The sequence below is a fragment of the Diachasma alloeum genome, unplaced genomic scaffold (assembly GCF_001412515.2).
Source record: "Diachasma alloeum isolate Michigan unplaced genomic scaffold, Dall2.0 Dall_scaffold_00782, whole genome shotgun sequence".
NCBI lineage: Eukaryota > Metazoa > Arthropoda > Insecta > Hymenoptera > Braconidae > Diachasma > Diachasma alloeum.
In genome coordinates this window covers 632,334-644,860 of record NW_021680912.1, presented here as the reverse complement: position 1 = coordinate 644,860, position 12,527 = coordinate 632,334, and the positions used below count along the sequence as shown (strand labels likewise).

General features: G+C 41.2%; 4 protein-coding genes across 4 annotated transcripts; 2 read left to right on the top strand and 2 right to left on the bottom strand.

Annotated features, from left to right (window-relative positions):
• The first annotated feature begins 226 nt into the window (after positions 1-226).
• Positions 227-4,079, top strand: LOC107044675. Its single transcript, XM_015266635.1, has 4 exons — positions 227-341; positions 592-792; positions 940-1,416; positions 2,486-4,079. Exons 2-4 carry the CDS (start codon positions 756-758, stop codon positions 4,000-4,002), a joined length of 2,031 nt encoding a protein of 676 aa, XP_015122121.1. The 5' UTR covers positions 227-341; positions 592-755; the 3' UTR covers positions 4,003-4,079.
• Positions 4,080-4,228: 149 nt separating this feature from the next.
• LOC107044682 (leucine-rich repeat-containing protein 59) lies at positions 4,229-6,830 on the bottom strand. Its single transcript, XM_015266643.2, has 5 exons — positions 6,379-6,830; positions 6,240-6,299; positions 5,664-5,786; positions 4,750-5,155; positions 4,229-4,656 (listed from the first exon to the last, which is right to left on the bottom strand). The coding sequence occupies exons 1-5, from the start codon at positions 6,469-6,471 to the stop codon at positions 4,355-4,357; spliced, it is 984 nt and encodes a 327-aa protein (XP_015122129.1). The 5' UTR covers positions 6,472-6,830; the 3' UTR covers positions 4,229-4,354.
• On the top strand, positions 6,191-10,075 carry LOC107044678 (cytosolic non-specific dipeptidase). Its single transcript, XM_015266638.2, has 3 exons — positions 6,191-6,968; positions 8,064-9,417; positions 9,856-10,075. Exons 1-3 carry the CDS (start codon positions 6,928-6,930, stop codon positions 9,898-9,900), a joined length of 1,440 nt encoding a protein of 479 aa, XP_015122124.1. The 5' UTR covers positions 6,191-6,927; the 3' UTR covers positions 9,901-10,075.
• Positions 9,937-12,333, bottom strand: LOC107044677 (alpha-L-fucosidase). Its single transcript, XM_015266637.1, has 7 exons — positions 12,131-12,333; positions 11,677-12,065; positions 11,358-11,603; positions 10,905-11,267; positions 10,621-10,839; positions 10,314-10,537; positions 9,937-10,189 (listed from the first exon to the last, which is right to left on the bottom strand). The coding sequence occupies exons 2-7, from the start codon at positions 11,969-11,971 to the stop codon at positions 10,073-10,075; spliced, it is 1,464 nt and encodes a 487-aa protein (XP_015122123.1). The 5' UTR covers positions 11,972-12,065; positions 12,131-12,333; the 3' UTR covers positions 9,937-10,072.
• Positions 12,334-12,527: the final 194 nt, after the last annotated feature.

Below are 12,527 nucleotides of genomic sequence, written 5' to 3'. Positions count from 1 at the left end.
CTTGACACGAATTAAAAATCCTAGTCTGACTCATACTCATGTGCACTAGTAGATGTACATTAGAAATAAGAAGTAGAAGGGAGAAGAAGTACTTTGCTGCATACCGAGACGTTTCTGTGTTACGCGTGACGTATGAACCTTTCGTGAGGCCAGTTGCGGTGATGTTTTTTTACTCTTTCCCCTTACCCGTAATTTTTATTTTGCTCTCAGCGGGAGTCGCGCGGAGTAAACGTGTAGTGCCTCGCGTGTCTCGTCTCTTATTATGTGAGAGTCAACGCCTGCGACAAGTGCATCAACTGTCTCCTTAATTTCTCATTTGTCACCGCTTGAGTATTGATTCAGTAAGTAGAGAATTTTGAATAAATCAGGTTTCGCGTCTTCTTAATGAGCCATTTATCGATTTTAATTAAAATTGCGAGGATGACGGATGCTAGAGGCGTTGTCCAGTCGTCTTCGTCCGATTAATAACGAGTATCGAGGGACTTCCTGATGCCAGGGTAACTGATAAACCGGGAATTCCGGGGGATTTTATCAGCCTTGGTATCCGGCGCAAGCCTCAATGTTCAGTTTGATGGGAATATTGTGTTTCAGTTGAGTTATTATCGCTGAGGAAGGCATTGTGCAGCTCGTTGTGGTGTGAATTACATGAGTCGGCAGTGTTTTATATCGACTCTCAGCTATGTGGATCGGTTGTGTGTCAATGACGTGGGCACGATGGATTATCACCTCTGAGGATTGAGTAAATATTGTTAGAGATGGGGATTGATGAGGATCTAGTCACTGTACTTCGCGGTGAGTTTATTTAGACTCTACTGTCTTCATCGTGTTCAACATTTATACTGAAGTTTCAATAACTTCACGGATTTATTAATTGACTCGTTGATTTTTAGGAGCTGAACGTTTTGTTGTTCCGTTTTTAATTCTTTGTTTCATTTTTAGATCTCGTGGAGTTCTTGGAAACGTTGTGCGACGTTAAGCTACCCGAGTCCCTCGAGAATGTTCGATCTGATCTGCTCAGAAGGTCGAGAACGAGTCTGGAACTTCGTATTCCAAACTCGACGTCGCCCGAGCCATACTTGGAGATGAAGCCTGGAAAGGGAAAAGCCCTAGTGCTTCCGAAGTTGAATAATCTAGATGACACGAATTTAACGGAGTATATTGATGCCGATCATCAGGCTACGGCGCAGGAGGCTTCAGAGTGTCAGAATGAGTATGAGAGCTTTGGCAATGCCCCTGCGAGCCCGCCCCTGGTGACTGAGAAAGATGACGCGGAGGAGCAATTGAGGATGATTTACAGGAGTTTTTCGGCGGAACAGACGAGGAGCAAATGCCATAAGTGCGGACCTCTTCAGCAGTTGAAGGATGAGAGGAATATCTTTATGAAGGCTGTGCTGCGGGAGCGACCGTGTTGGGTTGGTAAGGGCGACGATAATTGATTGAATTAGGAGAAAAAAAATTCTGCTGGGATGATTCAACGGTCGAGGATGGAATATGACGGATAGACACTGCATGAGTCATTTTTGGACCGAGTTTTTTTGGGGATAGCTCTGGGAAATGCGGTTTCAGGGGAAAATTACGGGGGGTTTTTCCAATTACAACTAAAATTTCTCGTTTTGTTTTAATTAGTGACGAATTACCAACGGATCAGTCAAATATTTCTGCGATTTTTTTTTCAATTGTTTAAATTTCTTTTTAATATCTCTGAAAAGAGGGATTTTAGATGAAAATGTGAGAAGACTTTTTTTGCAGCTGCTAAAATTTACGAAGAAAAAGTCTTGTGATGTTTTTCTCTGACTCGTAACCAAGATAATTCAACATTTAATGAGGGAATCAAAACAAATCACCAACAAATGAGTCAAACATTCTGTGATTAATTTTTTGCGGATATCTCTGGAGCGAGTGATTCCAGGAGAAAATGATGGAAAAAAAATACCTCGCGGTTGATAAAATTTGCAACAAAAAATGCTGTCGGACATTGTCCCCTGAGACCACACGTTATCTTTATAGTTTAATATTCAACCGTGATTCACCAGAGAATGCATCAAACATTTTCGTGGATTTGTTTCCAAGAGTTTTCATTTCTAAAAAATTTACTGAGCAGCACGTGAATTTCGCCTGTTCTTACATAAAATTTTCACCTAAATTCCTGGATATTGTACCTGGAATCCCTGGAGAATTTACCTCAACAGCACTAGAATTTTTCATAGCCGATGGATTACAATTTTTCCAGTACCAAAACTTGACTTTTTCTGAGAAATTTCTCTCCGTGTAATTTCCACATTTTCAACACGGAGAGAAACATTCAATAAAAATTACGTATGTTTAATGAGTTTAAATAATGATATCTTCAATGAGTTTAAATAATGATAGAAATGTATTTATAGGAAATTTTACAATCACGGAATTTTTCCCGAGCGTTCCGTAATTTTTACTGACCATTTCTCTCCGTGAAGTACAACTATATGAACTTCTACCAATTTTCCAGGCCTAGTCGGTACCTACTTGCTCACCTACGAGAACAAAGACGCGAAAAAGCCGAAGGAAATCTCGTCAATCCGGGGTTTCTCAGCCCGCCCAGCGCCAAGTCTGATGATCACGGACCCCGACCGTTCGAAATCAGTCTTCGAGGTGTTCTCCCCGGGCAGTAAAACCCTGCAGTACATCGGGCGCGCGCCCAAGGACATGGAGCAGTGGGTAGCAGTGATAAACCGCCTGGGAACAGGACCTCAGACCGAAAAGGCAAGCGCCGAGATTCAAGGAGCTCTCTTCGAGCAACTAGTTCCCAGCTTCGACTCCAACTCCACATTGTCAGAGGAGCAGTACCAGGACATCGGGCAAGTGCCGGAATCCTGCAAAGGGACGAAGACCCCAGAGAAGCCGAAGGTCCCCAAAGCCCCGGAGAAAGACGAGAAATCCCCGGAAAAATCATCGAAGACTGCTGCGTCGAGTTCGCCCCCTCCGCTCCCAGCGAGGATCCCCAGGAGGCTTCCATCCCTCCCGCAAACACCAGCCCCGCGCACTCCCGCGCCCGACGAAATTACCGAAGAGAAAGACGACATATACTACACGATCGAAGACATGAAAGCCGGAATGACTTACATCAACCTCAAGCCGCTGAGCAAAAAGACCGACCCCAGTCCCTCAGCGGAGAAGACAGACCTCGAGATGTACGACGACATCCAGGGGACGGAGCCAAAGCCCCTGACTCCTGAAAAATCGGAAACCTACGACGAGGTGGGATCAGCGGAGTGCAAGAAGAGGGAGAACACGAGAGACTCCCCGAAGAAGAAATCATTCTTCGACAGGTTCAAGGGGCAAAAGGAATCCCCGAAGAAGGAGGACTCGAAGAAGAAGGAAAAGCAGAATGTGATCGAGACTTCCCGAACGACTGACCAGGAGCTGCCGACGTACGACGACGTCCGGGGGATGTCACCCGAGCGAAGGGACGTGATCGAGGAGCAGGAGAATTACACGTGTCCCCCGGCCCCCAGACCAGTGTACTCGAGCCCCCCTTTGCAAATTGAGGAAGAGATTTACGATGATATTGGGCACATGCGTGAGACCGAGCGCGTTGAATCACCCCCGACCAACGATAATTGCGAGTTTGAGCATTATCAAGTGCCCAGAGCACAGGATCCAATTGACCTGGGTCAATTGAACGATACGAATGAGGAAGAGCTCTACGACGACGTCGCTATTCGGGATCAGTTCAGGGCGAGGCAGCGGGACTCCGCGTGCTCCTCGTCGTCCTCTGAGAGAGCTGCGAACAATGTCGCGAAGGTTTGGAGCCGGTTCGCCAGTGGGAAGAGGAATAGTGATCGAAATGGGGTGAAGAAGAATGAGAGTGAAGAGGGGCTCGAGGGGAGTGTGGAGTCTGGGGAGGATGGCAACGATCCCAAAGTCAATAAATTCCATAAACTTAAGAGCAAGATGGAGCATGCGTTGAATATCACTGGAAAACCTCCTATTCCACCTTTTAACAGTAGATGTGATGGTCATTAATTAGTAAGTAAGAGATTTATGATACGGTATTAAAGTGATGATAATTTTATTTCGGTAATAAATTTCTTTATATTGAATTTGATGATTGGGGTTCGTTTCTTTGAGAAGATTATTACGCGGCGAATTTCATTTCGCATTTGTGATATTCACATGCCCGACAATTTATTTTCAAAAAATGTTTCAAAACGCACGGATTAAATGCATTAATTAATAATCAAAGCTCATATTATTGTGTGATTTTAATTTTATTTCGGTAACAAATTTTTATTAATTACACAATTAAATTCTGTTTCATTGAGCCGACAATCACAAGGCAATCTTCATCCCGAGAGAGATATTAAATTTTTTTCTATCAATTCCCACAACATTTGTGCTGTTCGCCGATTATTTTAGCGAAAGTTTCTGATGCCAGAGTTTTCGTCCGATTGAGAAATGTCATCAAGACTTCTGCGGATGCGTCAAACTTCTCAATTCCCAGTTTCTGGTACTCCTTCACTGGCAATTTCGTTTGATCCTCAAGATAAGTGAAGACTTTATCAGAGAGAGGTTGATTGAATCTCGGAAGAAGAATTCCCGCGAAGACACTTAAAATTCCTAAGAAAATTATGAATGTCAGGGTTGAACACAACATTCTGCAGAGGCTCTTACAAACACCTAAAAATAATAATTTCAATTAGTGAAATGAATCACGAGGAGAAAAACAATAACAGTGTTGTGACAACTTCCACAAATAAATTCGTGATTCACCTCCTGATGATGATTCACTCGATCTCCCCCTGTTCTGTCCACGGAGCTGAGTTTTTCGATCCACGACACTCCCATGACTTGCTGAACTCTTTACATCAGCTTCCTTCTGATTCTGCTTCTCATCCTTCACGTTATTCTTCTTTTTCTTCTTCTTGCTTTCTTTTTTACTCGGTGCAGCAGGTGCACTTGCAGCTGTCGATGCCTCATTCCTCCTCTTCTTCTCCTCCTCGATCATTTGCCTAATACACGTCAGGTACGATACGATACTGCGAGCACACTGTTGGCATTCAACAGTATTGCTGCATGGGCCAGCTATACTGGCAACAGCTGATGTCAGTGGATTGTCCTTTAGGTCCAGCCATTTGAGATTTTTTAAATCACCCATACTCAGTGGCAATCTACTGATCTATTAACCAAAATTTTTAATCAATTCAATTGTTCAACTAAATATTCACTGGTGTTTGATACATGATGTCATTTCCACAGGAGGAGTTCTAATAAATAAATAATGCAAATGCATATTGAAAAATGTAAGAAAAATGAGAGAAATATTTTAACAGCCAATTTTTAAAAGGAAAAGGAAAAAATAAGAAGGGAAGATGGAAAATAATTTCGTTGTTTAGAATTAAAACCAAAATTCGGAATCAATATTGGACTCAGAATGTGTAATTTTTACTGTGAAAAGTATGAAAACTTTGAATAGAACAATCCAGCGAATTTTGAAGAAAGTTCGACTGTGTTTCTGTGGAAATTTAATAGAAATTTGACTCATTCGTTTAAAATTTTCCCTAATAGAGTCTTAAATAATGAATTTTCAAAGTTTTTTCCACTGTATTTTTTCTTGTTTCTAAGTAGAAATTTAAGAACCGAAAGGTGGGATTATTCAGGCCCAAGAATTTTTAGAGAAACTTCACCTGATTGCTGTACAAGTCCAAATACTTCAATTGCTTCATTTCTCCAATGTTCTCAGGTATTTCTGTCAGCAGATTTTTGCTGAGATCGAGTTTAACAATATGTGTTAAACTAACAATTGTTTTCTGGAAAAAATCAAGGAATAAATATTCTAAAAATTCAGGAATACATGAATGGAAAGAGATGAGTGAACTCCCTGGGGGAAACGGAGTCTAAATGACCCTTTTTAAATCTGATTTAATTTTGAACTGCAAAAAATCCAAAGAAAAATTGTGGAATTTCACTTTCCTCTTATTATCAAGTTTTACATTCTACTTTGATGATCTTGAGTGATTTATGACTAAAAACGCCTCATTTTACCCTTCCCTCGCCTATTCCAAATTTCAAATTCTGCTCACTATTTCGTAATAGCAAACAAATACCCAAATCTTCGTAAATCTCTTCTATAGGCCCCACTTTACTCTATAAAAAATCCATAAAGAAGATTCCCCTATTTTTCGTAAATTAACAGACATTAATCACAAACTTAATTCAACTTGACCGATCTTCCTTATTTTTGGTAAAATGGTAATACTCACAGGAATAGAAACCAACTGATTGTTAGACAGATCCAAATGCGAGGCTTTCTTAATCGTCGCCTGAAATGAAATGTTCATACATTATCAATCCCAAAATTTCGTTAACATAAAATGCTCCGAAATCCATCTGGTTACTCACAATTTCCTTAATAGGGACCTCTTTAAGGTCGCACCAGCTCAGATCAAGGGTCTCGTCCTCCAGCTTATCCTTAACTTTGATCTTGACCGTCATTTTCACTCCACTAAAGAAAAATATAGAAAAAAAATCGAAAATTCTAGATCAATGGCCCCGAAATCATCAACAACTCCAAAACTTCAACGAATGGATTTAACCGGCAAAGTGATAACCTTGATGCCCACGTAAGCAGAATGCTGCAGGCAGTTTCTCATGTATCGACACTCAATACAAAAGCGAAAGAGAAACACAAAATAAACCAGACAAACAGCCTGTCATCATCATAATCACCGGCGAAATATTGCTGTTAGCGTCAATTCACTCATTTGCAGATAATTACGAGGAGAACTTGAACAATTGGAATTCAAGCTCCGCCTTCGCGATAGCAATTGATAAGATTAATTAGTCATTTATTCACTGTAGTGCCAACGCCTCCGCTTTTAAACTCATTTTTCCAGTTGATCTTCAATAATTCAACGCTCAAGGTTTTCAAGAACGGAACAGAACAGGATCATGGCGTCAGAAGTGCCTGCAGTATTGCAAAAACTTTATGGGTAAGTGTCCCGAATATTATCTTATCGTGTGCATAACAAAAGAAAATACTCATATCTTCAGGTGTTATTCCAGTTTTTTTTCTGTTGTGCGTCTTGAATATTCACCATTTTTTTGTATTTTTAATAATTTAATAATTATTAAAATTATTTTTTATTTTTGTTCTCTAAAGATGAATTAATCACTATCTTCATGACAGCTGGAGCACTTGATGTTACTCTGAATATAGTAATTAAAACCCGAGAATTAACTTCATGAAAATACAGTTCTACCGGAAAAATCAATGAATTATATGGCTTTATTGCACGTTTTTCTAAATAAAAGATGTTCAACTGAAAATATTTTATGCAACAAATCAGTCGAATTTCATTTTTCTATACAACTTTCTCCATTGAGACATTTTCTGTAGTTTTTTCCACTCCCTTTCTCTTCAATAAAAAAAATCAAACAAAAAACTGAGAAAATGTGAGCCGAGGAATTTCTACAGAAAATATCTCAATAAAATAAGTTACATAGAAGAACTGGATTCTATTGATTTGTTTCTATAGAATATCTTCCTTTGAAAAAAAAATTCTGAAGAAACTTGAAAATTGACGAAAACTATTTTTTCAAAAGAACAAAATCCCCCACTTTGAAGGGATTGTCCGTTAAGTAAATTGGCTCATGTTTATTCCAGCAGACTAATCACGAATGATAAAATTTTCAATGTCTTCCCGAGGTGTTGTTTACCAACATGTCAGCAATTCCTAATCTATTGAGCGTATCTTAGACTTCTGTCCATATTACCATAATTTCAGAATAAAATATTAATAATAGCAATCACTATCTTCGTTGTAAGTCATCTTTTAAAACTCAAGAACGCAAATTCATTTATTTATATATTTATATTTATATATTAAAAATCTTCAACTGGAATAATTAAATTATTCATTCCATATAATTAAAACATCCCTAAACAAATAAACTTATAAGTTAATTAATAGCCACAAAACACATTGTTACAACAAATAAAAAAATGCCAAATAAAAATTTTTATTTGACTGAAATATCCAATCCCAGATTCCATTAACAATAATTATCATCATAATTAATTACAGCTACATAGACCAACATAAGAAGGAATACATCGACAATCTCCGTGAGGCAGTAGCCATAAAGTCGGTGTCATCATGGCCAGACTCTCGTGGCAACTGCATAAAGATGATGGAGTGGATGGAGGTGAAGATGAAGGAGCTTGGAGCGCAGACAGAACTAGCTCCAATCGGCAATGAGACATTTCTGGACGGCAGAATCCTCCCCCTGCCCCCAGTTCTCCTCGCCTCACTCCCCAAGGATCCAAAGAAGAAGACAGTGCTGATCTATGGACACCTGGACGTCCAGCCAGCTTTGATCGAGGATGGTTGGGACACTGAGCCCTTCACTCTCGTCGAAAAGGACGATAAGCTGTTCGGGCGAGGCAGCACTGACGACAAGGGTCCAGTGCTCTGCTGGCTGCACGCACTCCAAGGGTACAAGGCCATTGGCGAGGAGTTCCCAGTGAACCTGAAGTTCATTTTCGAGGGAATGGAGGAGTGTGGGTCTGAGGGGCTCGACACACTCCTCTGGGAGAGGAAGGATTCCTTCTTGACTGACATTGATTACGTCTGCATCTCTGACAACTACTGGCTGGGCACCACTAAGCCCTGCATCACTTATGGCCTTCGCGGATTGACTTACTTCCACGTTGAGGTCAGCTGTGCCAAGGCCGATTTACACAGTGGATCCTTCGGGGGGTGCGTGCACGAGGGCATGAGCGATCTCATCTATCTGCTCAATACTTTGGTCGATGTCAATGGAAAGATCCAGGTCGAGGGGATCTACGATTCTGTTGCCAAACTGACTGATGAAGAGCTCGACAGCTACAAAGATATCGAGTTCGATGTCAAAGAGTTCAAGAAGTCAGTCGGTGCGAATAGACTAGCTCACAACGAAGACAAGACCCAGTTGCTGATGCATCGTTGGAGGCAGCCCAGTCTCTCCATTCATGGAATTGAGGGTGCCTTCAGCGAACCCGGGGCCAAGACTGTGATACCGAGAAAGGTCATCGGAAAGTTCTCGATCAGAATTGTTCCTGATATGAAGGTTGAAGATGTTGAGGCCAAGGTAAAGGCACATCTTGAGAGGGAGTGGAAGAAGAGGGGGAGTCCGAATAGTATGAAGATTGTCATGGGACATGCGGGGAGACCCTGGACTGAGAACCCAGATCATCCACATTATGTCGCTGCCAGGAAGGCTACCAAGTACGTTTATGGGGTTGATCCTGATTTGTCGAGGGAGGGAGGCTCCATTCCTGTTACACTGACCTTCCAGGAGGTCACTGGGAAAAATGTACTGCTGTTGCCAGTTGGCTGTGGAGATGATGGAGCACATTCCCAGAATGAGAAGCTCAATATTCGGAATTATATTCAGGGTGTAAGTTGATTTTTTATGTTTGCTGACTCCTCACGTATGCGCTGTTTTGTTACCAAGTCTGACGTGGGAAAAATTATGAAACGCATATGTAAAAAGCTACACTATTCAGCTTTCAAATGGCGTTTATCGACTTGCATTCTCTGTCATAGTTTTGGAATTATTCAATTTTGAAGACAGTTCTGCGGTTTCGCTTGGAATGGGACAAAATGAACACTTTGATTTGTTTTGAATTCTAATAATTCATTGAATTTCAAGTGAAGGGGCAATTTTTTCCCCAAAAATTACAATCCTTCCCCTTTACAGCGAACCCAGACTAAACTAAATTGATGAATTTGTCCTTGAGCCATGAACATCGAAAAAAATATCAAGTGCCCATTCTGCCCCACCCCGTGAAAAATGTCCGGGATTAATTGATTCAATTTCGTATTATGCTTGCAGACCAAATTGCTGGGTTCCTATCTCTACGAAGTCTCTCGCCTGTGAAACGATGACGTACTATAATGAGGATTACGGAGGATGTTGAGAGTTTGAAAGATGAGAAATATATTTTACACTTTTGTTAATGTTCATTCATAAAACTGGCTTACATATAAAAGAAGATTAGTCTCGAAGACGCCTTTAATAAAAAAAATATGAAGAAAATGTTGTGATATGTTTATATTTGATAGAGATCCTTTGATTTTTGGCCCTTGATCTTGACGACCCATGCTGGCTCTCCTCTGTGAGCATTTGGAGGGAGATATACTTCGACTCTGTCTTCCTCGGGCGCCCACTGGAAGGAGAACGATTGAAAAATCATCACTATTCTGTTATCATTCATCCACATATCATTCGCCAGCTATCGCTGTTAATTCGGTCTTGTCCTCAATCAATGATGGAATTCCAGGTCATAATACCTTGAGTGTCCCTGAGAATCCCAGCATCGAGAACAAGTATTTTTCCTTCGGCGATAGAGCACCAAGTTTGAGAACATTGTCCTCTGGCCACGTGAGGACTATCGCGTACAGATTCAAGTGATCTGCACTGACTGTGTACCAAGTATCACCGGTCACTGTATCATTCTGGGTTCTCCATGGCCGAGTTTTATAAATAGCTTCGCCATTAGTCTTCAACCAACGACCTGTCAATTCACCGAATCGATATCGATAATAAATCATCCAGACGACCAATTCACAGAACTTTATTAAAACCCAGATATTTTACCCATTGCTTTGAGCCGATCCTGGAAGATGGGTGGAATCACTCCATCCTTCGCAGGTCCCACATTTATCAAAATATTACCACCACAACTGACAGTGCTCGCCAATTCCGCCAGCAATCCTCCAGCGGTATGATAATCCTCAAGAGGAGCATTTCGACGGTACCCCCAGGATTTCTTGTCAATTGTCATTGCATTCTCCCATTTGTACTCCAAAAGTATTCCTAATGTAATGTAATTTGTCAATGCGGTCAGAAACACAATTGCATGATCTCGGCGACTAAATTACCTGGATTATATCTATCAGCACAGTTGTAGTAACTCCCGTGTTTGCAAGAGGTGCCAATGCCCCATCGATCATTGACGAGAACAGTGTCCTTAACCGGACTCTCATTGAACAACCAGACGAGAAATTCCTTGGATTTCCAGTACACCTCTGTAGCTTCCCAGTCGCCATCGCTCCAGATTATTTCAGGCCTGTACTTCTCGACTATTTCGTACATCTCTGGGAGAACTTTACTCTGAACGAAAATATCAGTGCTGAAGTTATTGGCCTTGTCGATCAAGTATAATGGATTGTACCACTCGAATAAGGAGTGGTAAAGTCCAAAATGCATGTCCTTTTTCGCTCTGACAGCATCTGCCAGTTCGCCTGCATGAATTTATTTGTTTGGGAATGAGACTCGAGTGATTATGTGCATCATTGATGCAGGAAATTGAAGGTAACAGGCAGTTTACTGACCAACCAAATCCCTGTGGGGTCCAACGTCCTTTGCATTCCAGCTGAAGGAGTACTTCGAGGGCCACAGTGTATACCCCTCATGATGTTTACTAGTGAGAACAACGTATTTAGCCCCAGATGCCTCAAACAAGTCCACCCACTCAGTGGCATTGTAAAATTCAGCAGTGAAGTCATGAGCAAAGTCCTGATACGTGAATCCTGGCTTGTAATTTTTCTTCATAAAGTCCTGGATTGTTACCGAACCCCCTGCAAAATAAACATTCAAACTTTTGTGCTGGTCTGAGATATTTATTCCTGTTATCGAATCCTGACTCGAGACCTTCCCAGTTAGTCCAAAACCACTCAGACCCGAAGCTCGGGACACTGAAGACCCCCCAGTGGATGAAAATTCCGACTTTAACGTCGTCAAACCAGTTGGGAATCTTCCTCGAGTCCAAACTCTCCCAAGTTGGGACGAAGCTCCCGGTGGAGTCGCTCGAAACGTCACGCTCGTCCTCGTAATTATTGATGATGTAGACATTCCGATCCAACTTTGATTGCACCAGTGCGATGAGGCAAAGGCCAAGTGACACGCGGAGTACCATCTTAATGACTTGTAACTGATTTTTCGGCATGAATGACTTGTTCTTCGTTTGGCTTCTTATATGTTTCCTTTCACAATCTTATCCACATCCGTGTGGTTAACAATCCCGAGATACAAGAGATGCTCTGAAATAAGTCAGAGGATTTATGGGTTGATTGATTGAAAATTGCATCTAATTAGCAGACTTTACTCGCTTGATGACAATGAAGATACGAGATTGTTTTTATTGTTTGGAAGTTTTCGTATACTCGGAGAGATAATTAGAATCTCGAAATACTTATCGCTGATATTCAACTCTCTGTTCTTCACTGAGTTGTAAATATTTTGTGGTGCACCATCTGTTGCACTGTGAGCACTACCGGTGGATGTCGTGAGATATGCATATTTTTTCGTGTTGTGTGATCAGCTGACGGAGGGGACGGAGGGGTCTGCGCATGATACTTGACGCAAATAGAATTTCAATCTTATCGTTCCGGCAACAATATGGGAAATCGCAATTTTGCGATTGAGCGAATTGAGAAAAAAAAATCACTGTGGCTACGATTCAACACATTTAATCACTCGGAAATGATTAAAAGAATAATCCA